The 24,847-nt window shown below is 52.6% G+C and overlaps 1 protein-coding gene and 1 pseudogene across 1 annotated transcript; one reads left to right on the top strand and one right to left on the bottom strand.

Moving 5' to 3' along the window:
* The first annotated feature begins 3,283 nt into the window (after window positions 1-3,283).
* Window positions 3,284-18,942, top strand: b3gat2 (beta-1,3-glucuronyltransferase 2 (glucuronosyltransferase S)). The gene is made up of 4 exons (XM_068741228.1): window positions 3,284-3,793; window positions 11,698-11,842; window positions 15,184-15,332; window positions 18,856-18,942. Exons 1-4 carry the CDS (start codon window positions 3,284-3,286, stop codon window positions 18,940-18,942), a joined length of 891 nt encoding a protein of 296 aa, XP_068597329.1.
* Window positions 18,943-20,922: 1,980 nt separating this feature from the next.
* LOC137896177 (stromal membrane-associated protein 1-like) overlaps window positions 20,923-24,847 on the bottom strand; it is a 23,121-nt pseudogene continuing 19,196 nt past the window's right edge.

The following is a 24,847-nucleotide window of genomic DNA, read 5'->3' as shown; positions in this document are numbered from 1 at the left end:
AAACAAACTTTCCTGTGCTTTCCGTGGTTGTTACAGCACCCCCTACTGTCCTGGCATGCACACTACAGCTCAGTGGGGGGTAAACATGGAGACATGGTGCTGTTTGCATGTTTCTTGGTGGGCAGAACATAAAGCCCAGGTCTGGATTCAAACCATCAACCTTCTGCATCCTCTCCGTGGAGTCGTTTAGGATTAACAGTCAAACCAGAGGAGATTAGCAGCTCATGAGAAAGTCATTATTCCTCCGCCTCGGGAATTAGGACCTTTAACGGATCGAGATTCTGCCAGTAAATCCCCGTCCAGCTAATAACGGATGGGAAATCGGAGTTCTGATTGACATCTACGGCAACCCGTGGGCCCTGAACGTCACACGCGTGCACGTACACGCTTTTACACGTGCACGCGCACACAACACAAGTTACCTGCGCTCCCAGGCCCGGGCCTGCGCGGCGCACAAAAGAGGAGGCCGGGGCAGCGAGCCAATTGCGTGCGTGTTTTCTTTGACAAATTTGCTCGGATTGGGAAGGGAGAGAGGGAAGGAAAAAGAAAGGGCGTGAGATACTGTGTGTGTGTGTGTGTGTGTGTGTGTGTGTGATGGAAAGAAAAAGGCACCGGGAGGGGAAAAGAGACGAAAGAAGGAAGATGCGTGAGAGAAAAGCTTCATCCGTCTCGGTGAAGAGAGGAAGACGTAAAAACAGAGTTCCTCTTCAGGAGATTTGATTTTAGAATAAATTCAGTTCGTCTCGCCGGGAACGCAATTTGACCCTTTAATGGATTTTTAGGGCCTCATAATGTGAAGCTTTCAGCCGAATGGCCAAAGAGAAACTAACTCGACTGCATCAAATCTATTTTCTTCACACGCGATTGCAAACTCAGCAGCGCTTCAGATCAGAGGAATAAAAAGACAATCTGGAATCATCTGAATGTGGAATAATGAAACTTTCTGTCACTTTTCATGCGTACAACTCTCTCCTCCCCCCCCCCCCCCCCCCCCCGACTGGTCGGCCTCATGAATAATCATGATTCCCGCTTCGGAAGCATTCGCCGCGGTTCCGGTCCCACAGCGTGACCGTGGAGCGCTGCTTTCACGGGGAGGAGCAGAAAGAAGCAACAACATGTAAAAGAGATTTCTCATCTCAACAAGACATAAAGGTAGGATCAATGAATACAAGGACTACAAAGGCACCAAATAAAAACTACAAATGTTCGTTAAAATACTACGCCAAAAGACAAAGACAAGCAGAACGATAACTTCTTATCAATAGAGCTCGTAAATTCGGGAGACGCAGGGCGATGAATTCATGCATGAGATTCCAACCAGCGTTCCCGTTCCGACTCCTCCAGCGTCAGCACCGGCGTTCCCGTCCCGACTCCTCCAGCGTCAGCACCGGCGTTCCCGTCCCGACTCTTTGGAGCTGATCCCATCTAAAGGCGTCTTGGATCGTCTCCCTCCAGCTGGACAGAAACTTGTTTCTATGCTAATAGCGCCTTCCTTCTCTCCTCCTTCACCCTGATGTTTGTTTAAATTTGAATCAAAATCTACAGACCTGGCGCCATCTGTATTCAATGCTGGATGAGCCCCCTTCCTGGGGGGGGGGGGGGGGGGGGGGACGAACGATGGGATGACCGTATCTAAATATCTCCTCCAGCTGACAGCAGATGGGACGAGGACAAGCGGGACCAGCGCCGCTTCCTGGAGGTCGTCAGGTCAGAAGCCGCTGTCCAATGCTGGCTGCTAGCTGCTAGCAGGCGGGCGGGCTAGGAGGCGGCTAGCAGCCAGCTTGATTGACAGACGTGTCAGCAGACAGAAAGAGAGGAAGACTCTTCTGTTTTTTTTTGATGATTGATTGATTGATGTGGAAGTGATTCGTGACCGAACTGATTTTATTGTGATCATTATAGACTGACTGGATTCCAGAGGTTCAGAAGCTCCAATCTGAGCGGGTCGGAGCAGAACCGATCGGAGCGATCAAACCGGTTGATTATCCAGCACGGACCCGTCCTCTCCCTCGCCGTCTCCGTTCCACTGAAGCCGCTTTGTTCTATTCTGCTTGGCGACTTGTCCAAATGGCTCGTTTGGAAGCGCGTGCAATCAGGACAGAACCGGGCCCATTAAATCACTCGCCGTCGTCACGCCGGCCCCTTTGAAGTGGAGCGAGGCCCCGAATTAGTGATCAGATCGATCAAGCGTGGAGAATGCGTCTTGCTTCGCGCCCTCGGGCCCGACCAATCAGGTGGATTCGACTCCATTAGCGGCGCTCCGTGATTTCCTTCTTTCCTCCAGACGAGACGCGTTGATCCGTGATTTGTGAATAATGATCAATGACTGGCTGAAGCGGAGAACGCTGAGCCCGGAATGGATTCCCGATGGACCGCCGGCTCCGTGAAGACGAACCAACATGCAGGACGTCGGCTGAGCCCGTTTACACCGACAGAACCCGGATGGTTCTGGTTCCGGGCTCTTTCTGATTGAATCGTGACCAGCAGGGGGGGCGTCTATTTCTATATTGATCAAACCTTCTCCATTTAATTTCACACGAGGACATATTGCACTTTAATCTTCCTCATCTATTTGTAATCCTCTTCATCCTAGCTGACGCGTGCTGCTTGTCGGCTCCTTCTGATTTGGAATCAACCTACGGGGGGTAGGAATTTATAATTTCCCTCCTTCAGGGAGCCCCCCTGGGCTCCTCCGGGGACCCCTGGGGGTTTCGGGGTTTCCATGTCAGGCGACTCCTCATATCAAGTCCTCCTCGTTTTAAGCCTTCCTCCTCTCCCTGCTCCTCATCAGCAGACACCAATGCGCACAGCCCCCCCCCCCCCCCCCCTCCTCCCCTCTGCGCTGCACCTGCTCCCTGCTCCCCCCCCCCCCCCTCCCTTATTATCCCCAGACTCCGAGCAGCGCTCCGTTCTCTCAGAGTGATGCGCGGAGGCTGTGCGCGCCGGTGCGTTATCGCAGCCCGCAGAAGGGAACGCCGCTCCGGCTCGTTTTCCTCCTCCGGAAAGGCGCGCGGGAGGACAACGGGACATGGGAATTTATTTACCGGGACATTTGAGAGAGTGAGCTGGGGAGGGAAAGACAACGCGAGAGAAGAAGAGGAGGAGGAGGAGGAGGAGGGAAACTCGGGGAGACGGTCCCGCCGGGGCTGGGAACGCCGCTCAACGGTTCGGAGTTGGAAACAACCGGACTCCGGTCGCTGCGGTTCTGTTTGGAGGACGGGGCTCATTCCGGTTCGTGATGGAGTGAGTGGAAGCGGGGGGGCGCGGGAACTTCAGCCTCGCCATGAAATCGGTGTTCTTCAGCCGCTTCTTCATCCTGCTGCCGTGGGTGCTCATCGTCATCATCATGATCGACGTGGACAGTAAAAGGACGATCCGGGCTCCGGCCGCCGCCCGAATCGGGGGGGCGCAGCGGGCGGCGCGGCCCGGGTCACCCGCCGCCCAGCCGGTCATCTACGCCATCACCCCGACGTACACCCGCCCGGTGCAGAAAGCGGAGCTCACCCGGTTGGCCCATGCCTTTCGCCAGGTGCCCCGGTTCCACTGGATCGTCGTGGAGGACTCGACGACGCGCACGGATCTGGTGGCGCGCTTCCTGGCCCGGTGTGGCGTGCCGTTCACGCACCTGCACGTCTTCACGCCTCGCAGGTTCAAGCGCGCCGGGATGCCGCGCGCCACCGAACAGAGGAATGCGGCTCTCGCGTGGCTCCGGCAGCACCGGAACCGGCGGGACGTCGGGGTGGTCTTCTTCGCGGATGACGACAACACGTACAGCCTGGAGCTGTTCGAAGAGGTAACCCCGGTTTAACGTGCACGCGTGTTTGTGGATGAGGAGGTGAAAGAGGAGGTGAAAGAGGAGGTGGAAGAGGAGGTGGATGAGGGGGTGGATGACGAGTTGAAAGAGGAGGTGAAAGAGGAGGTGGAAGAGGAGGTGAAAGAGGAGGTGAAAGAGGAGGTGAAAGAGGAGGTGAAAGAGGAGGTGAAAGAGGAGGTGGATGAGGAGGTGGATGAGGAGGTGGAAGAGGAGGTGAAAGAGGAGGTGAAAGAGGAGGTGAAAGAGGAGGTGAAAGAGGAGGTGAAAGAGGAGGTGGATGAGGAGGTGGATGAGGAGGTGGATGAGGAGGTGGAAGAGGAGGTGAAAGAGGAGGTGAAAGAGAAGGTGAAAGAGGAGGTGGATGAGGAGGTGAAAGAGGAGGTGGATGAGGAGGTGCAGGGATTGTTTCCCGCTCAGGACGATTCTCAACCTGGTGTGACGCCGTCGATCATAAACGGGTTTACTTTTACTTCTTGTTCTTACCAGGAGTTCTGCAGAGCAGCAGGTTGTGGGTTCAGATCTGGTCCCTGACTCACCTCCAGGTGTGATTGGATGCTCGTTGCTGTGGGCGGAGCCTGTGGTGAGCTGAAAACACATGTATTTAGCTTCGTTCACCACAACTCCCAGCTCCATCTTTTTAACTGGCGCTCCGGTCTTCCTGCACGGAATTCTGGGACGGGAGCAGACTTTGCTCCGTCGGGGGAGGGGGGGGGGGCAGCGGGTCGTGCCGTTGAGCCCGTTTCAGGGTTGATCTCCTTCCATCCTTTATTTGAGCTCTAACTGTTATTCTTAGAGGAGAAGTCTTTGTTGGGATCGGAACAGAATTCAAACGTTGGAATTCTCCAGTTCTTGAGGTGGATTGGATCCCACCGGAGCGCCGTTAGCCCCCCCCCCCCCGGGACGCTGCGAGACCCGCCTGAACAGCCTCAGAGGTTACAGATCAATCCTATACTTTTGAAGGAGAGTCTTCAGAGAGGATGAGAGACGAGCGGAGGAGGGGAAAAAACCCGAGGGAGTGACAGAACGAGAGAAAAGAGAGATGGATGGCGCTCCCGCTTTACCTCGCCGTCGGGAGAATTAAAAAGGATTGCGTTTGTTGTGCGATGATGAAGGCGAGTCTCGCCGAGCGGACGCAAACCGTTACCGATAATGGACGACATTTCTTCTCTGGAACGTTTAAGCACAAATCCAAACTTCAGTTCAGTTCCTGAAAGCCAACCTGGACTCGAACCAGGGATGTGAAACGAGAGGCCGATCAAATGTTCCCGTGATTCCGGCTATATGAGTGATGAACGGTGGCGCCATGCTGGGCGGCGGCCTGTTGCTGCAGCCTGTCGTCGTGTGTAGTTTTCTAGCAACGGCTTCCTGTAGTTTCACCTCCAGCGGTAGCCCATTCCACGGTATCAATAAAGGACAGTACAGGTACGTGTGAAAACCCAAACGCGTACTAGGAAAGCACTTGGAGAGCGCAGACCTCCGCCAAGCCGCTCACTCCCTAAAAAAAAAAAAAACGTCTATCCGTTCGGCCACCGCCAATTCCAACGTGTCTCGGCAAAGGCAGCAGAAGCCGGACGTCCTTTGTGGAGGTATTGAAAGAGACATCATTGAAAGTGTCCCGGGCTCAACTGGACCCGTCTCCTCCGGTATCAAAGACAGAACAAAGACCTGCTCCGATGTGGAGACGACGCTCGTTAGGAACAAATTCTGAAGCGTCAAAGCGATCCAGAACCCAGGATCCTTTCTGGATCATCAAGTGCCTTGAGATGACTTTATGTTGTGATCTGGCGCTATATAAATAAAACTGAATTGAGTTGAATTGAATTTCTGGTAGCATTCCAGAATGTTATGTTGCTAACAGACAGACTAGGGGAGAGAGGAAGGCTGGCGAAAGCAGAACCTCCTCGGCTGTTTGGGTAACAACCCAGAGGACGGTCCAATCTAAAATGTAATTCCTGCATTTACAGATCCTCTGGAAATCCGGCTTTATTTGGAATAACACTCCGTCTCTCCGGCTTCCCACAGAGATTGGTGTCGGAACCTCTCCGCCGTGAGGCCGGCGAGCTCCTAGCGGAGTCGATTCCGATAGGTCGCCTCCGCAGCTCGCCGTAAAGTGCGTCTGTTTGATTTGTTGATGGCACATCGTCTTCCCGCCTGTTTCATTACCCGGCTCTCTGAGCAGGTAATGGCCTGTCATAGAGAGATAATAGGCCGCCGTATGGCAGCAATAACCCGCAGGCGCTAACCGGTGGCGCCGCCCGTGCTCATTGTGGGCGGCGCCTTCAGAGGAAGAAACGATTTGACCGCGACAGCTCGGAATAATATTCCTTAGAATAATCAGGTGTGGGGTTTTCATGTAATGAAAAAAAAAAGAACAAATAAAGGTCAGATTCAGATTTTATCAAGCCCATTTAAAAGTATTAAATACACGGGGGGGGGGTTAATGGCCTCGTAAAAACCCGGGTCTCTTCCGAGAGAGGAAGACACATCAATACGTGAGGAAGAATAAAAAATGAAGGCAGTCACAGGAATAAAAGGTGAAGAAGAAGATCTGGAAGGAATCAGTGTATTTAATACTCTTAAATGGGCTTGATAAAATCTGAATTTGACCTTTTTTTGTTCTTTTTTTGCATGTCGAGAAAAGAACTGGATGGCATTAAGCAGTGCACGCACACACACACACACACACACACCACATCCGCAGCGTTTTGGGTCCCGCTGAGCCCAGGTTCTGGCTCCCACATGGGGTGACGCCATGGCAACCCAGTTCTACTGGTGACACTTTAAAGTGTGAACGTAAAAAGAAGGAAAGTCCAGGACAGGCGTGTAATCCTCCTCCTGCCGCCACGCCATTGGGCTTCAATCACACATGCAAACATTAATGGTGTGTCTGATCAGGTTCCCGGGACCTCAGCCCTGCAGGGAATAATGGGGGGGGGGGGGGGGGGGGGCACAAAGCGAAGCTGCTGGGATGAGGGAACCAGAGCAAAACGGGAAATTCAATTTCCTCAAACCCCTATGAGCAATTATCATAATTACATAGTGTAGTGGGAGAAGGGAGGATCGGGGGGGGGAGCCGAAAGGAGCCGAAGCTCTGCAGTCGGATTTGGAGGAGGATGGGGGGAGAGGGGGGAAGGTGAGGGAAAGGTTAAAGGCAGCGCTGCAAAGGTAGAAATGTCCCCCCCCCCGACTCCGACCCCGACCCCAACCCGGTCTGTGGTATTTATCACACCTGCTCCATTAAAGCCCGGGCCCCTCCCAACAGCTACAGGTGTGATGATTCCACTAAACACGGCGTGTGTTCTGCTTGACCAAAAACCGTCTGATGACGTCACGCACCAGCCGGGCGTGTCAGAGTGAAGTCTGATATCAGACAGGCTCCGATCACTGATTGATTTCCATCAATCTGTGTAAAAAAAACAACGACAAAGCGCTGAAGCTAAGCTAACACCGTGCTGCTGCTCATCAATGCAGGTGACAGCAAATATGCGTAGCAGTAAATCCACATTGTGACGTCACAGAAAACGCTACGCTAACTATGACAGAGAAATGCGTCTCATTTCCTCATGAATCCAGAAAGCGTTCCGGCTGCGCTAGCATCACGCGCCGCTGCATCGCGCTTTCACAGCCCGTCCCCGGCCGGCCCCGCTAATTTGATTCATTCATTTTCTCCCAGCTCATTTCTCGCCTCCGTTTCTGCGATTGTCCTCGCCGCGCATATTAACAACCCGCAGATAAAAATACACTTGATTAAAATCTCGCCCGGGCCTAGCCGCCCGAGCGCGCTAGCTACTCCGCGGCTCTTTCTCCTTGGGCAAGAGGCAGGAAGCACGAACATCCATTATGCATTTGATATTCTCCGTCATTAAGAGTCTCTTTGGGTGTAAACAAAACTCACTTCTCACCTGTTTGTTTGCCGGGGAGGGAGGCGGAGTTGATTACCAGACCGAGTCCCGGCGCGCCCAGACGGTCTCCTGGCAGCCGGTTGGATGAAATGTGATTTCCCTCTTTTATATTTTCCCTTTTGTTTTCTTGTAAATAGCACGCGTTTACCGGCGGAGCTTCATCTGATATTATTAGATTTATCGTTTGCTATCTCAGCGCGGCGTCTGCCCTTTGCCGAGCAGAGCCGCGTTGCTAACGAGCCGCTCCGAGTCCACCGATGAAGACTACGGGACCTTTACAGCTTCATCAGTGAAACAGTCCCGTCTTTGACTCACTTTAGTCACATGAAGATTTGATTTCGACACCTGTGACTCATCACTTTTACATTTTAGCCTTCAGAACTCATGAGACGCGCACCGCCTAGCTCCATGCTAACAAGCTAGTCGACAGCAGGCACCAGCGCTCACCTGACAGCTGCGAGGTCAAGTCTCCAGGTGAGGCCTAGCGCAAGCTAGCGGCTAGCTCCTGCTTTATCTATGCGCGGCCTTTGGGTATAACTCAATGGACTGAATTACGCTGAGGCGTAAACGCTACAGCGTTTTTGCACCGGTGCAGAAACCTATTTATTTCTGCTGACGGTTGTCGGCCTCATTTTCTACCCGAGTGCATCGATCTCCAACGAGGAAATGACGCGCCTTGCACCAGAAACCAATGAAGGACTAACGACCGCCGCCTTCAGACAGGAAATGTGTCGCTGCAGACAATGAGAACAGAAGAATGCGTATCGGAGCCACCGAACTTATTGAGTCAACCCCCCCCCCCCCGTGGGGAAGCTGCAGACCCGGTTGTAGGTGACAGACCTGATCAGGAGGGTTCAGATTCTGCTGTCAGATATGGACCGGGTCACTGCAGCAACACAGACCTGAGATCAGCTGATGAAGTGAACCCATCCTGCGCCTGGCTTCACGCCGCTGTCGACGTTTAAAAATTAAAACGTTGGAATGTTCCTCCGAAACTCAAGCCCGTATGGATTCCATGTGGCGACGGTGAAAGTTGGTGCAAACTCATTAAATATGTTGTCGGCGTTCTGTTCTCACCCCGGGCGGAACAAACCACAGGCGTGACCCAAACACGCCAACGATCACTATTTGATCTTAATTCACATTTATTCCCTTTTTATTTCCAGAAACCCTTTCCATGAATAACATTGATTCTGGATCCGACCACAAACAAAACCCAACGTCTGGTGGAACCGGTTCTGATTCTGATGCCCGTTGAATAGTCGGTTTCCACCCCGCTCCTCCTCCATACTGTTCTGTGCAGGGTAATTAAATTACCCAGGGCTGAAATAAAATTACCTCTGAATGCAATGCGGCTCGTATTAGCTTCAAATCGCTGCTTAATGCAAATTGATGCCGCCGAGAAGATCCGGAGACTCGATTAGGATCATTTGCATAAATCTACCCAGGTGAATGGAAATGCTTTTTCTTTCTCACCTTTAACTCGGGCCTTGTTTTGGGCCCTTTTTATTACCCTCCCCAGCGGGGCGGGGCCGCACCCCAGCAGGTACCTGACTGTAAGTTTGTTGCTGCAGACCTCCTGCATCTCCTGGACCTCCTACATCCCCTGGACCTCCTGCATCTCCTGGACCTCCTACATCCCCTGGACCTCCTCCATCCCTGGACCCCCTCCATCCCCTGGACCCCCTCCATCCCCTGGACCCCCTTCATCCCCTGGAACTCCTCCATCCCCTAGACCTCCTCCATCCCCTGGACCAGTGCAGCTATTTCCTCTCTAATAATCTGCATATCTGATTTTTGAGGAGCGGAGCTGAAACCAGCGGATCATCAGCAGTCAAACTCGGACTTCGCCGCTAAGCCGAAATAACGATCGTACTCCAGGAACGCTCTGGGAACGACCATCGTGCTCAGTTGTCCTCTTTTTCTTTTCCGGTTTATCTTTCCCTTCGTAAAGCAGAGGAGGCGATGCTTTGAAAACCGGCCTGAGAGAGAGAGAGGGCGGGAACAAAGGGGGAGGTTTAAGACTCACCCGGGAGAACACGGTCCACGGCGCCATCGGGGAACAGCTTCAAAGCTGCTGATGCCATCCAGGAACAGCGTGAGAGGGAGGATGAAAGCAAGGAAAGGAGGGAAGGAGGGAAGGAGGGAAGGACAGCCGAATGCTTCCCAATCTAAAGACTTCTGACAGTTCAGCTTCAATCCGATCCTCATCGTCTTTATCTCGCTGCCTTAAACACACATCAGCTTCTTTCTCTTGGGGTCCCTTAATCATAACAACGCACTATAAAAGCACACAGCATGGGATCATGGGAAATGATGTCTTCACTGCCAGCAATTAGCATCTATCAGAGAATCAGACACTTCTCTTGGCTTGAATCCGTCAGATAACGACGCTTTCATCCTCTGAGTTTGTAGATTTGCTGCTTTGACTTCTCGCTCCTCGCTCTGGAACACGGGAGGCCATGTTTTTATGTGACTCGACAGCCTCTCTGGCTTCTGAGGAACCCATTTCTCTCATTCCTGTCCAACAGCGAGAGCAGATCTTTGCTGCTCGTGTAGCGTTTGAGTGCTCCGTACATTTCGCCTCCGTGCTCGGCGCTCTGACTTTACGTCATCGCCCTTGACTGATGATCTGGAGTCCTCTTTGCGACCCACCTTACCTGATGGACAGGTGTAATCACGCTCACGTCATTTGCATATTAGCTGATGTGGCTGTTAGATGCTACTCCCTCCGCCGTCGGTCGGTTTGAGCTGCGTGCGAGTAGAGACTTCTTCATCTCCACGCCGTCTCCAGCGGGGTCCCACGCGCGCCGCTGGCGGCAGACGTCCCCTAATTGGGCCCGTCAACGGCTGATTGACGGTTTCCTTCCATCACGAATACGTCGACGCCGATCTTCTCTGCACCTGATTGGAAGCTCGCTGGGATGTCATTGGCAGCTTCTTACATATAAACTCAGCGAGAACGTCCAATCTGGTGTAAATTATTCATCAAAAAGCTTTTAGTCCGTTCCCATCTCGGCTGTTCTTCGTTCTCCGGCCGCCGACGTCTTCCTCTGCGATTGTTTGGAGGTTTGCAACACTTCGGTAAAATCCTCTGTATTTATTGGGCCGGGCCTAAACGTGGTTTCCCGTGGCTGTAAAAGCCAACGCTCCGTGTGATGTCTGGGCGCCGGCGACTCCCGTCCTCGCTCGCCCTCGCCTCCCCCCACCTCCACCCGTCTTTTATCTTGCTCTCCTTCCCGTTTGTCGTCGCGGCTCTTCTGGCTGCGTGCGAATTCATTCGCTGTGAGAATGGAAGGAAGTTTCATTTCGTCCTCTATTCGGTTTCGCCTCAGACTCCCAGCTCTAAATGCTCTAATCACTCATGCAAACTGACACACAAGTAATTCACTTCAGAGCCAACGGCGCCGGCGAGCGTTCGCTGACTTCCTCACCGTAATGCGTCCACGCCGAACGGACATCGCCCCGAGGCTCAGGCTCCATTTCCAATTTGCTTCTCTCAGATTGTGGGAGGAGATTGATGAGAAGAATGGATCAGCCATCACAGCGTTTTGTTTGCCTCGTCCCGGAGAGGAGGGCAGTTCTTCAACGTTCTGTTGGACCTTTACACCCTCTATGCGTCCCTCTGACACGTCAAAGGAGGATGGACACCTTTTGACACCCTCTATGTGTCCCTCTGACACGTAAAAGGAGGATGGACACCTTTTGACACCCTCTATGCGTCCCTCTGACACGTAAAAGGAGGATGGACACCTTTTGACACCCTCTATGCGTCCCTCTGACACGTCAAAGGAGGATGGACTCCTTTTGACACCCTCTATGCGTCCCTCTGACACGTCAAAGGAGGATGGACACCTTTTGACACCCTCTATGCGTCCCTCTGACACGTCAAAGGAGGATGGACACCTCTGTGCTTGCATCAGTTTCAAATTGATGCATTTGCGTTCTGCTTTGAGTGAATGCCGTTTTCCTTCTTTGCAGATGCGGAGCACTCGAGGTGTGTCTGTTTGGCCGGTGGGATTCGTAGGAGGGAGGGCGTATGAGCGCCCCCTGGTGTCCGGGGGTAAAGTTGTGGGCTGGTACACCGGCTGGAGACCAGACCGGCCCTTCGCCACCGACATGGCAGGTAAGGAGCGCCTGAACGCTCTGCCGATCCGATACCGCGTTTGATTCCCGACACCAGCAGGATGGATTCAAAATGGATCTTAATTGACTCCAACAGAGAATTCCGGTTCCATCTGGAGCTCAAACTTAAATAGGAATAGTCAAATATCCCGTCGAAGCCTCCCATTACTCATTCGTGTCTGACCTGCTGAAAGGTTCCGGTGCTTTCTTTAGACATGAAAGTATTGATCATACATTGATTACTGGACAGTGACAGTCTATGTGACTGTTTTGTTTCCACGAGTTAAACCTGAATAAATCTGACAACCTTTCTATCGAGCGTCTGTTTTTTTCAGGCAATAAATCTACCATAAAACGAGATCTGATTGTACCAATTTAGCATTCCGAGCGCTACTCCCCCACCCGGGAGCGCCGCTGCTACGCTAACTGATTGTTTATTCCTGAGATAAATCACGAAAGCAAGATTGCAGAGTTGAAACTAATGTGAAAAGCAACAGAATAGATGAGATCAGAACGGCGCCGGCACCGGTCCGTTATCAGCAACAGGGTGCCGGGGTCACGGGAGTGGGTACTCGGTTTTAGTTGCTGAAGCTCCCTGAAATTAAGACAACTCTAAAAAAAATACTACATCTTCCAGAGGGAGGTCACCAGGTAACCAGTGGCGACGACTTACAGAGGAATTGGGTGCCGGAACTGCTTACGGGCTAAATGCTAACGGAAGCTAAACAGCTCTAGCAATGGTGTTGCAGAAGGTGCATTTCTGATAATGTTCAGGACGAGACGACGACGATGTGATGTCATCGCATCGCAGAGTGTTTGAATCCATTCCATTGGAAGTTCGTGACGTGGCGGCGCCTGGGATGAGAAAGACGCGATCCAGGTTTAAAGCAGATCCCGATCAAGTTGTGTCTCCAGGAAATTTCACTCAAACATTTGTCGTTTGCTCAAACAGCAGGACTGTAAAAAAAAAAAAAAAACCTTTCATCATGAAACTTGGGGCAGGAAAAAAGGTCCATCCCATAACTGTGGAGCGCCGATAAAGGGGCGATTCCCTGGAAGCAACAATTCAAGTTTCTCTTCCCAAACACGCATGTTGGGATAGATGAAGTCGTCTGAACTGGACAGAAACCATGTCTCTTTTTTCCTTTCTTTGCACCACACACACACACACACACACACACACACACACACACACACACACACGCTCCAATTATCAGCCTTGCTTTTGAACAGCGTTTTATAATTACACTGTCAATTTGCGCCGCTAAGATTTACAGCCTTGCTCGTATTACGAAGTGTATTTTTCCCTTCACGTTCTGCAGGAACAACGACGAGAATGGCCCAAACTTTATTCACTCTTAAATTCTCATTCATCGGACCGCAGCGCCGAGTGAGAGCTCGTGCGTGTCCCGGTGGCGTTGCGTTGCGCCGCGCCGCGCCGCATTGTTAGCCGTCTGCCAGCTATTGTTCCGTCTCTCATACCAGCAATTGAGCATTTGCACAAATACACATTCAATTATTAGAACACACCTGCCGGCTCGTGATTGGATGTGGACACACGCAGTTTCAGAAACAAAACCAGGTAATTAAACGCACGCATGTTTACGACTGTCCACAGCAAACACGAAGCGCCTGCAGGCGCGTAACAACCAACACAAAGACAGCCGTCCTTTTGTTGAGGAGCGTCTCCTGCCTTCGGGGAGTGTTTAGAACGCAATGCTCCTGATCATCAGGTAACACGAATGTCCTCAACCCAACTCACGTTCTCTCAAGCTGCTAATGAGGCTAGCATCTGGAGGCTACGCTTGCTGCGATTAGCTTATCGCACCCTAAGCCGTGTCCGGTTGGGTTTCACCGACACTCAGCGGGAAAGACGAAGCTACGATTTAAACAGCTCCGGTATCGCGTCCTGCCTCGTTGCCCCAAAAAGGGGAATAAATGGGTGCGAGCAATCATGAAGGCCAGCGCTAGCGGGTCAGACGTAAAGTGGGCCGAAGCTAGCCTGGAGAAACACGGCTCAGATAAACGTAGAGCTCCACGTCAGGGAACGGCTGCAGGTGAGGAACCTCCTATCTTTTAATTGCTCTGATATTTGCTTCACCTGAGCCGCATTTATCTCTGTGATTAGCCGTTAGCATTATCCGTTAGCATAGAGATAACCCGACGGCCGCCATTAAACCAGGCTGAGAACGTTCACCCGACTTTCCTTCTGAGGTTACAGACGGGACGCTTTTTGGGCGACGGCACTATCCTCCGTTTAACACGTTTCCGTGCCAACCGTTTCTCTGCGCAACCAATCGCACGGCGGCCTTCAGGCCGGGGGGCGCGGTAACCTCAGGAGGGATGCGGCCGGCGGACGAAAAAAGGCGGCTTGAACGCTGAATTATTTGTGGTGAATTGTGAGCCGCCTATAAATGATTTGCATAAACAAATATTCCGCCATCGCGAGGAGAACCTGCGCCCGGAAGATTGCAGAATCTTCTGATAACACCTTCTGCCACTCAGCATCGCTCGGAGGAGCGCCGCTCGGCTTCGAGCTACGCCCACGCTTTCACTTTTCCCGTCTCAACGGGTGATTTAAGTGCCGAACCAATTTACTCCAAAACATGTGCTTCAATTTGAGCCGGTGTGTTTTTCTGAATTTCCAGGCAGCCGCCGTTTTCAGTATGAAAATGAACTCGACTGCCGGCTGACGCCTCCAGTCCGGATTCCTATTCTTTTACTGGCGCTCTCACGTCTTTTCAACCACAGGATTTCTTTTCCATCGCGAACAGAGACGTGAATGAAACGCGTCGCCTTCAGGGTCAGACGACACGTCGGACACATTAAGGTCCGGTCCCATCCCTGCCCCTCAGTTTCATTCCCATTTCTTTCGGGGATGGAGGGGAAGCGACCATCGACCCCTCTCGGGGGGGATACGAGCACGCGATGGAAGGGGTTAGCTTAGCATGTAGCCACACGTCAACCTCTCAACCTTGAATCCTATTTCTGCTTGTGAGGCTCTTTGTTTTGCGAGTAATTGTGCAGTGACAGATTTTTCTCCCTCTGCTGCCAATTCTTTTAATCAGGTTGATTGAATCTGGGGGCGAGCCAGCCATTAATCTGCACCCCTCCTCCACAGCATCCCGCCTGAACTCCTCCCCTTCTCGTCCAGAGCGCCATTATCTCAGGAGGATGGCGGCCCCCCGCGTTAAATGAGCCATTAGATTCACTAATGCGCGCGCTCGTTTTCATCTGGCTTTACAATAGACCCATAATGTGAATTTAATCTTTTCTGGCTAACCCTGACCATTCTTGCCCCCCCCCCCCCAACACACACACACACACCTTTCTCCGCCTCAGGTTTCGCAGTGAACCTCCAGGTGATCCTGGTGAACCCGCGGGCGCAGTTCAAGCGGCGCGGATCCCAACCGGGGATGCAGGAGTCGGACTTCCTGAAGCAGATCACCAAGGTGACGGAGTTGGAGCCCAAAGCCGACAACTGCACCCGGGTCAGTAACGAGTTGACAAAGGTCCTACCGACCAATCACATCTCAGGAAAGTGCCGCGCCCATTCAGCAGAGACGTGTCGAAGCGCTTGTTTTATTTTTAGCATATTTAATATTTGCTGAAACAGCGGCTCCACATTCGTTTAGCTACACAAATGCAATTATAGTCGCATCTATTTGCGCGTCAACGATGGGGCTGTGATTTAATTAGCCTATTAATTTAGCGTCAACACAAACCTGTCGAGTGGTTTTTGTGTAATTCTGCGAACAATCAAAGTAACACACATTTAGGATTTAGGCAGAAACTGGATTGTTTCTAAGAACGTTTACTCCTAAAATGATTAGAATGAATCTACATTCATGCAAACCTGAAATACTGTTCCACTCTTTACTCGTACGAGGGTCAAAGGTCGTGGCTGCCGTCACAGACGTTCGTCTTCTCTCTCATACGTCTGACGGGGAGGATCGGTCAGTAATCTCGGGCCCGGGTTTTGACGGCCGCCCCGTTTATCTGCGTTAATCCCGCTCTGCTCTGTGTCAGATATTAAACTGCGCCATCAATTCTCGTTGTGAGCTTAGATCGATGCAGCTCATCGCAAATCAGCGTAGCCTCTGTTGGCGCTTGGTTTTATGGGGCCACTTGTCGCCCTGACAACCATCGGCCTCACAGAACGTCCTGCGAGTAATGGACGCATCACGCAGCATTATTTCTCCCGCCTAGAACTCTCCGGTCGGTCAAAGGAGCGCAGGGATTACGTGACGCTGTTGGCAGTGGGCGTGATAATGTCATTTCCTCTTCTGAGGAAGAGTGAACCAGTTTCTTTTATAGCACATAATCCAGGCGACGGGAAGAAAACGATTAACCGTTGGAGTCAGCTCTGACCACAGACCACGAAGCACAGAAATGATTTCTTTCCTCCTAGCTGAGTCACCACCCTACGCCCGTCTGTCCACCGTCAGCAGCTTCCTCACCTGGAACCAACAAATACGAAATCTAACTTCGCCATATGCGCGCAGGTTAGAGTGGCGCCGTCGCTCCCTGGTGGGTTATGGGTAAATGCTTCCTGCAGGGAATAGGATAAAGACCCCAGGAGGCGGTGGATCATAATTCACCGCCGCTGTGCTGAAGCTATCATCATCATTATCAGCCCCATTACACTAATGGGGGGGGGGGGCTCTGCTGCTGATAGTAACACAGACCATTAGCGGGCTGTGACATCATCAGTCATCGGCCAGCGTGGCTTTGACAAGAAAATGTCACATCAGTGTTGAGCCCGGCAGTGACAGAAGCAGCGGGATGTGACATCATCGCTTACGAAGCCGCTGAGGCGGTGACACGACTACGTTTTATAATCGTGCAGCGTCAACAAATAGACGTTTATCTTCAAGGTTTCTGTGCATTTTCAGAAAACTGATTCCTTGATGTTTTAGATCTGAGATGTGAAACATCCGTTTGGTTTTATCAGTTCGAAAGTTGTGATCAATTCAATAAAGGACAAACTAATATAGACAGTAACCCTCCACACCAGCAGGCGGCGCTGCAGAAATAAGCAACTTTGAAGTGAGATTTTACAGGTGAGTATTTCTCGACAGGTTATTATCCCCACTGTGCTAGATTTCCAATTTCTCGACTCTCATTGGTTATTTCCTCTGCATTGGATCAAACACACGGCTTCTGATTGGTAGATTGTCACTATGGTTACAGATAACTAAATTCAAGTTTCAAGTTTTTTTCTGTCAATAACAAACACATTAAGATGGTAATAGAAGACTTGAAGGAATAAAATTACAGAAGTATCACATGAGCACTTTCCGGCCAATCAGAGTCGCCCCTCCAGGGAGTTAAACGACATGAAAGGAGGCCATCGGTCAGATTTCTGCAACCTCCAGATTAAAGTAGCTCTGAAATCCATCTGAACAGCTATGATTGAGATCATTAGATTTCCTTCCCCTCATCGAAGGCCAAAAGTCCAATCTCGTCCCACTCCGAGGGAGGTGTTGGGGGGTCAGGTCGCCGAGCCTGAAACCCGACCTCGACAGAGGAGGGCAGAGAAGATCGGGTCATTATCTGGAGACGACCGACAGGAGCGGTGATGTAGTTAGAGCGGGACGGTAATGGCGGCAGACGGCACCGACAGGACGAGAGAGGAGGGGACGGCGGGGACAGATGGAGACAGATGGAAGCACAGGAGGAAGAGGATAAGGAACAGAGGAGGTGAACGCCTGCGCAGGGGAACGAGGAAGAGGACGGAAAGAGGAAGGACGAGCGGCTGAGACGCAAACATTTATTTTATTCTCATTGATTTCCAGCTTAAACTTAATTATCCCAATTATCACTGTGTCTCTGACCACCGTCCCATCAAAGGGACGCTGAAGAGCATCCTCAGAGGACAGCCGTAAACCTGGTCAAGCTTTTTGTCCTCAAGTTGCCTCAGGGAGGAAAAGAAAGGAGGGAGGAGGACGGAGAGGTAAAAGAAGCGCAAAGCCGTGAGAGGAAAAAGTGGACGTGATGAACGAGGAGCGGAGGAGGAGGAGGAGGAGGAGGAGGTGTGTGTCCAGGGGAACGAGGAGGGCAGTCTTGCTGCATAATTGGCGAGCGTGCACGTACGCGTGCACGGACTCAGACATGCTCAGCACCGTTTTCCCCACAGCTTTGCAGAGATGCTTTAGTGGCTGCTACGTTAGCCTCGTTAGATATGCAAAGTGGGCCAATTAGCAGCACAGTGGGCAGGAAGTGACACGTTCCACCTGAAGAAGCCCAGAAACAGCAGCAGCCAGCAATAAATCATCTGCGCGTGTGCGTGCGCGTGTGCGTGTGCGTGCGTGTGCGTGCGTGTGTGTCTGACGGAAATTTCACACAGGACAATTATAAGATCATTGGTTTTTTGGTACAAAAAAAAGGAAACTGATTCCTAATCCAAATAACTTCCTGGAGCACGTCCATCTGCTTCCATTGTGATGGGGGTGGGGCTGGGGGCTGGGGGCTGGGGGTGCTGCCCCCCCCCCCCCCCCACTGGTGTATTGCTGTGAAATTGGGCTGCAAACATTCGCAGCGATCGTTTCGACTTACTCCGTTTCAGGAATCAGACCGGTCCCCCCCCCCCATTTGTGGAGCGTCACATTCAACAAGCCGACGACGCAAATTCGAGACGAGTTTCACCGAAAAGACGGCACCGCGCAGCACGAGTCGCCACGTGGATCAGTATCAACTGCAGCAGAACGGCGTCCGATCTTTGCATCAATACGTAACGACACGCGACCGGATCCGGCGGGATCGAGTTCTTTCTTTTGCCAAAATATATTTTTGGTTTTAGGATCAAATCCAGCAATTAAAGAAAAGGAGAGAAACAAGCAGGCAGATTGTTCAACCCTAACGCCGGGATTAAATGCTAGGTCGTCTGCAAAGAATGGCGCCTCCGGACTAGCCTCTGCCATCCGTCCTGCATCCGTCCTGCATCCGTCCTGCATTCAGCACCCAGAACCTCCCACACCAGCACATTCCCTCACCCCTCTTCTCTCTCCCCAGGTGCTGGTTTGGCATACTCGCACAGAGAAACCTCACCTGGCGAACGAGCCCAAACATCGGAAAGACACCGTGGTCATCGAGGTGTGACGGGACGGCGGGACGGCGGGACAGCGGGACGCCGGCCCTGCCTCTCCGGATCAGACGATCTGTTGACGAACTCTGAGGAACTGCATGATTCTGGCCGCCTGTCAAACGTGACCTCTGAGAACTGGACTCCAGTGGATGCGATGAGCAAACGGGGACGATGGACTCGTCTTTCCCTCCATTTACAACTTGATGAAAAAAAAAACAAAGAAAGTATAAATGTAAAGATTACACGCCACGCGAATCGTCTTTAATCGACAACACGTCACCGTCAAACGAAGTCTGAGATTACTACTAATACAGACACCAGAAGCATAGAGCTGGTATTAGGATGCTGTTAGCATATTGCTAGCTTAGCATATGGGATGTAAAGCTCGAGCGCACTAGCGTAGCCCTGCGTCGAGTGCTTGATAGAAATGATTAAACAGAACTTCAGGGACCGAAAAGCCCAACTCCCTCGAGCCCCTTTGAATTAAGTTAAAATAAAAATTCCGATTATTTGCCCACATTTCATCCAAATCCCTCAACCCCCCCCAACAAATAAATCAAGGGAAGTCCTCCACAGCTGGGGGTAAAGGTGATGCCATCAGTATTGTGTTCAACGGCTGCTGTTTTGTTATGCTGAGCTAGGCTAGGCTAGGCTAGGCTAGGCCCAACTCCAGCTCTGTTCACTGCTTCTGACATCGGTTCTCATTTTCCCCAACAACAGGAAGCTGCGTTTCCACCTCACACAAATAAAACACTGAGAGACGTTTCTGCTGCAGCCTCGTCTTTACAGCGGCTCAGGTCGACCTCGTGACGCTACGCTCGCCCTGGACCGATCGTACGGAACGATCCGGAACGACCACCGATGAACGGGATCTGGACTCAGGAACGTCCCTGCTGACGGGATGGGGTCGATAATACGGCCTGCGTGGGTGACGGCAACGTAAACGCGCCTCTCAACTAAACACGCCCACCACCGGGCGGCGGTTCAGAGGCGGCCGTGGGGGCGGAAATAAAACGGGATGAAATCCAGGATTCCACAGCCTTTATTTGAAACCACCGTTTTGTAGAACTTGAAACAAAACAAAATACTTTTACAAACACTGGACAGAAACAAACATCCTGTTTATGTTTTTGAATGACACCTCGAGGCACCGGAAATGTAAACGTGTAACAAACAAACCTGGAGGACGTTTTTTTTTTACGTTGTTAGCTACAGTTATTGCCTCGCAGAGAAACGCTCTTGTGTGGCATTCATACTGACCCCCCCCCCCCGAACGGGACGGGACCCATCCAGCATTTTCATCCAGGTCCCGTTTAGCTTGACCTGTCCAATCAGGTTCTTCCATTCCAGCCCTCTGATTGGTCGTCCAGGTTTATTTGCTTCAGGCTAACGCACGGCAACGCGCTACAATAAGAATTCCTCAGTCCTCAGAGAGTCGCGGCATCGACCAATCAGGCGCTCTCTCTGTAAAAGGTTCACATCCCAATGCTCAAAGAATCGTCTGCTACTGCGAGGGGGGGGGGACAATTACAGCACACACAGGAGAGGAAGGGGTGAGGAGGGGGCAGCGCAGACCAACCACAAGAGAGCCGTAGCTACAGCGGTGTTGAAAGGCTAATCGCTAACTAGCCATTTGGGTAAAGATATAATATTCCTAGAATAAACGCTCGGAGCTGCTTCCTCCTCATGTCCGGACGCTTCCTCCCCCCGTCCGGATGCTTCCTCCTCCCGTCCGGACGCTTCCTCCTCCCGTCCGGATGCTTCCGTCTCTTCAGTCAACAACAGCTAAAATAAAAGTGAAGATGAAAAGAAGTGGAAACTGCTGCCCGTCTTTCATTCTTCCACTCCGTCCAGTGTGATGTCATCTTAAAGGGACCGTGGTGAGGAGCGTGGGGAGTGTCGGGGGGTGGGGGGCGTTCGAGGCGGGCAAACCCCCCCCACCCCGCTGTGCGTTGTTTATCCAGACAGGTGGATCGAGAGAAGGCGTGGCCATTTTGTTGCCGCTCATCTTCCGGACCCGCTTCTCCTCACTTCCACAGCTGGGTGCTGAGGGTCTGGCCGGACGGCGGGGGCGGGGCTGAGGGCCAACCGGCCGCGGGGGCCACCGACTGGCTGAAGGGGGCCGCCGCCGGCCCGCCGCTGCTCACGGCCAAGCCTGACATTTGCTGGGTCATCTGAACGAGAGAGAAAAGAGGAATCAGTCATTCCTCTTCACTCCGCCCCCAGATCCCCGCCCCCACCTAGACTCCACCCCCAGATCCCCCCCCCCCCCACACCTCGACTCCACCCCTAGATCCCTGCCCCCCCCCCACCTCGACTTCACCTCCATCTCGTCTATTATTAATGCTCATCTAGAATGTACAATCTGGTCATCTGAGCGCTGTGGCTGAGCGTGTGTGTGTGTGTGTGCGTGTGTGTGATGTGTGTGTGTGTGTGTGTGTGCGTGTGTGTGATGTGTGTGTGTGTGTGTGTGTGCGTGTGTGATGTGTGTGTGTGTGTGTGATGTGCGTGTGTGTGTGTGTGTGTGATGTGCGTGTGTGTGTGTGTGTGTGTGTGTGTGTGTGTGTGTGATGTGCGTGTGTGTGTGTGTGTGTGTGTGTGTGTGTGTGTGATGTGTGTGTGTGTGTGTGATGTGCTTGAACAGGAAGCTCCTCCTCATCAGTCTGCTTCCTCACCGAGGACGTGTTTGCGTTACCTGGCCCACGTTCCACTGTCCTTGCTGCACGCAGTAGACGTTCTGTCCCTGATTGGCTGACGCCCCGCCCTGCTGCACTCCTACGTAGCCGCTGGTGGGCGGAGCCACGCTGGACATCACGGCCCCTCCTCCCATCACGGTGGCTGGCGGAGCAGCTCCGCCCATTCCTGGAGCAAAACCCTGCGGCGTGTACGGCATCTGAGGCTGGCCTATGTACAGGCCTGCCGTACGCACGCACGCACACACACACATGCACGCACGCACACGCACACACAGACACACCACCTCATCAAAGACGTGCCCTCAGTGTCAGCTTCTCATGCAGCCGAAGAACATCGATGCGCACACGAAGCTGCTGCTCAGATCTGCTGGTTATTATCCTCCACGTACCGAAGTGTGTGTGTGTGTGTGTGTGTGTGTGTGTGTGCGTGCGTGCGTGCGTGTGTGTGTGTGCGCGTCCAGCCTACACGCGAACATAAACAGTCTTGGCCCATCACAACGGAGATGAGAGCGGCTCTGCAGACGCCTCTATTTTTACCGCTGCAGAGGGACTCCGGTAAAAGCAGCGCCGAGTACCCCTGCCTGCGTTTCTCCGCGCCGACCTTTCACCTTCCTTCGCTCTGCGCCGTTGCTCTGATGCGTGCGTTAAAGTGTGTCGCCGTGCCTCCGCGTACGACTGAGCGCGAGTCGTTCAGCTCGTATCGCTGCCTCTCCTCCGTCTGCGTGAGCCGTTCGCTTCCATTCTACACCTACGGCACGTTTAAAAAGGCGAGACGCTCGCCGCCACCGAGACGCTCGCCGCCACCGAGCCGCTCGCCGCCACCGAGCCGCCACCGAGACGCTAGCCGCCACCGAGCCGCTCGCCGCCATCGGGCACCGAAGCGTCTCGGATGACGCTTTTGTATCGTTGTGCGTCTGAACACACTCTAAACCAGGGGTGGGCAAACATTTTGACTCGCGGGCCACAATAGGTTCTAAAATTTGACAGAGGGGCCGGACCGAGAACAGATGGATGGAGTATTTCTGTGAGCTAATATAAATGACACATGAAAGCTATTGCATTAAAGGTTTTGGCCTTTTACAGGTAGCATTACAGGGAAAAGGTTAAATGAATGAGGTTTAATTATAATACAATTTTATTTAATGATATAATTTAGACAAGTTTGGCGGGCCGGATTAAATAGCCCAACGGGCCGCATATGGCCCCCGGGCCTGGGTTTGCCCATGCCTGCTCTAAACACAACGCATTGTGTATTCATTGTGTTTGTCGTGTCTGAAGACTCGACGGCTCCGCCTCCTCGTCACCTCGCCGCTGGCTCCGCCTCCATTGGTTGAACGGAGCTCCTCACATCAAACCGTTACCTGCTGATCCCGTTTTAGGGGCAGCGATGACGCGACTCCACACTTGTGTTTTATATCTGGTTCCTACTTGCAGCAGACAGTCGTGGAGGAAGATCAATATTTAAAGTGGGTTTCCGTTTACGCCGAATCCCGAGGGAAACGTCTGCGAGCGGCTAAATGCTGCGCTAGCGTGCCGCTCGCCGCTCGCCTGCTGACGGGGGCTCAGCAGGGATTTATCAGGGGCTTTTACAATAAATAAATAAAAAAACAGCAACCTGCTGCTGGATGAAGCCAAAACACGATGTGAAAATGACTCTCATGTGCTGGAATCAGGTGCAACAGTCCACAGGTGAGACGCTACCTGGGCGGGGCTTGCTTGAGCAGCTGCTGTTTAACCAGATTATGTATTAACCAGATTAAATGATGCTGAGGAGTTAAGCCCTTCAGCCACTCCTGGACGAGGCGACCGGGTTTTACTGCCTCAGTATGGATGACAGCGGGTGTGTGTGTGTGTGTGCGTGTGTGTGTGCGTGTATGTGTGTGTGCATGTGTGCGTGTGCATGTGTGTGTGCGTGTGTTACCCTGTCCTGGAGCAGGCTGCTGCTGGCTCTGCGGTTGACTTCCCACTGAGCTGCTGGCGTACAGAGACAGGATGGAGTCCTTCGATAGGAGCTTCTTCTGCTCCGCCTTCGTGGTGGAGGAGGAGGAGGTGGAGGGATCCGGCGGAGGAGGCGCAGTACTGGAAGCCGACTGTCAGGGACACAGAAAGGGGGGGGGGGGGGGGGGGCATTAAATACGGAGGGTTTTATTTTACACCACGACAACGGAAACGATGCCTCGTTTAAATGTTTGATACGCGAGTTGCCATGACGCTGTGGAGGAGCTGCTGGGTGGAGGAGCAGCTGGGTGGAGGAGCTGCTGGGTGGAGGAGCAGCTGGGTGGAGGAGCTGCTGGGTGGAGGAGCTGCTGGGTGGAGGAGCTGCTGGGTGGAGGAGCTGCTGGGTGGAGGAGCTGCTGGGTGGAGGAGCAGCTGGGTGGAGGAGCAGCTGGGTGGAGGAGCAGCTGGGTGGAGGAGCAGCTGGGTGGAGGAGCTGCTGGGTGGAGGAGCTGCTGGGTGGAGGAGCTGCTGGGTGGAGGAGCTGCTGGGTGGAGGAGCTGCTGGGTGGAGGAGCTGCTGGTTTTTACATCGTGGATCACGTCTGAGCTTCAGACTCGGGAGCATCGGCCCCATTTGCATTTAAAGAAAAGAGACGCAATCCGAAGACCAACCGGTGGCACATCGCTCTACCCCCCCCAACACACACACACACACACACCACACACACACACACACACATAGTGTGTGAGGTGCTGCTGGGCTCCTAGCAGCAGCCGGTGGAACAGAGGGCCTCCGAGACAAGGAGCCATTGTTCCCACAACGTTGGTGCCGGAGCGCTGAGTTACCGCTACGATGGCCTTTCTCTCACCGTCGCCACACACACACACACACACACACACACACACACACACACACCTATCTTCCTCCCAATGGGTTTTCATCACTGCTTGAAACATTCATACACTCCCCACCAATATACCATCTGTGGCTCTAATACCACGCTGGGCTGTGTGTGTGTGTGAGAGAGAGAGAGAGAGAGAGAGAGAGAGAGAGAGAGAGAGAGTGTGTGTGTGTGGATTTGTGCCAATTTACTGAAAACAAAAGCAAACCTCGGAAATCTGAATTCAAGAGCGAGGCCGGGCAGTGAGGAAAAAGACGGGGGGGGGGGATGAAAGAAATCCTGAAAAGAACATGGCGGAGGAAATCACCGGCTCGTCAGTTCGTCACCTCCTCGTCTTCCTCATTCTGGCTCTCCTCTCATTCCCGCACCGAGGCTTGTATAATA

The sequence above is a fragment of the Brachionichthys hirsutus genome, chromosome 7 (genome assembly GCF_040956055.1).
Source record: "Brachionichthys hirsutus isolate HB-005 chromosome 7, CSIRO-AGI_Bhir_v1, whole genome shotgun sequence".
In the NCBI taxonomy this organism is placed as follows: domain Eukaryota; kingdom Metazoa; phylum Chordata; class Actinopteri; order Lophiiformes; family Brachionichthyidae; genus Brachionichthys; species Brachionichthys hirsutus.
The sequence above is the reverse complement of the archived record's forward strand: the minus strand, read 5'-3'. Positions and strand labels throughout refer to the sequence as shown.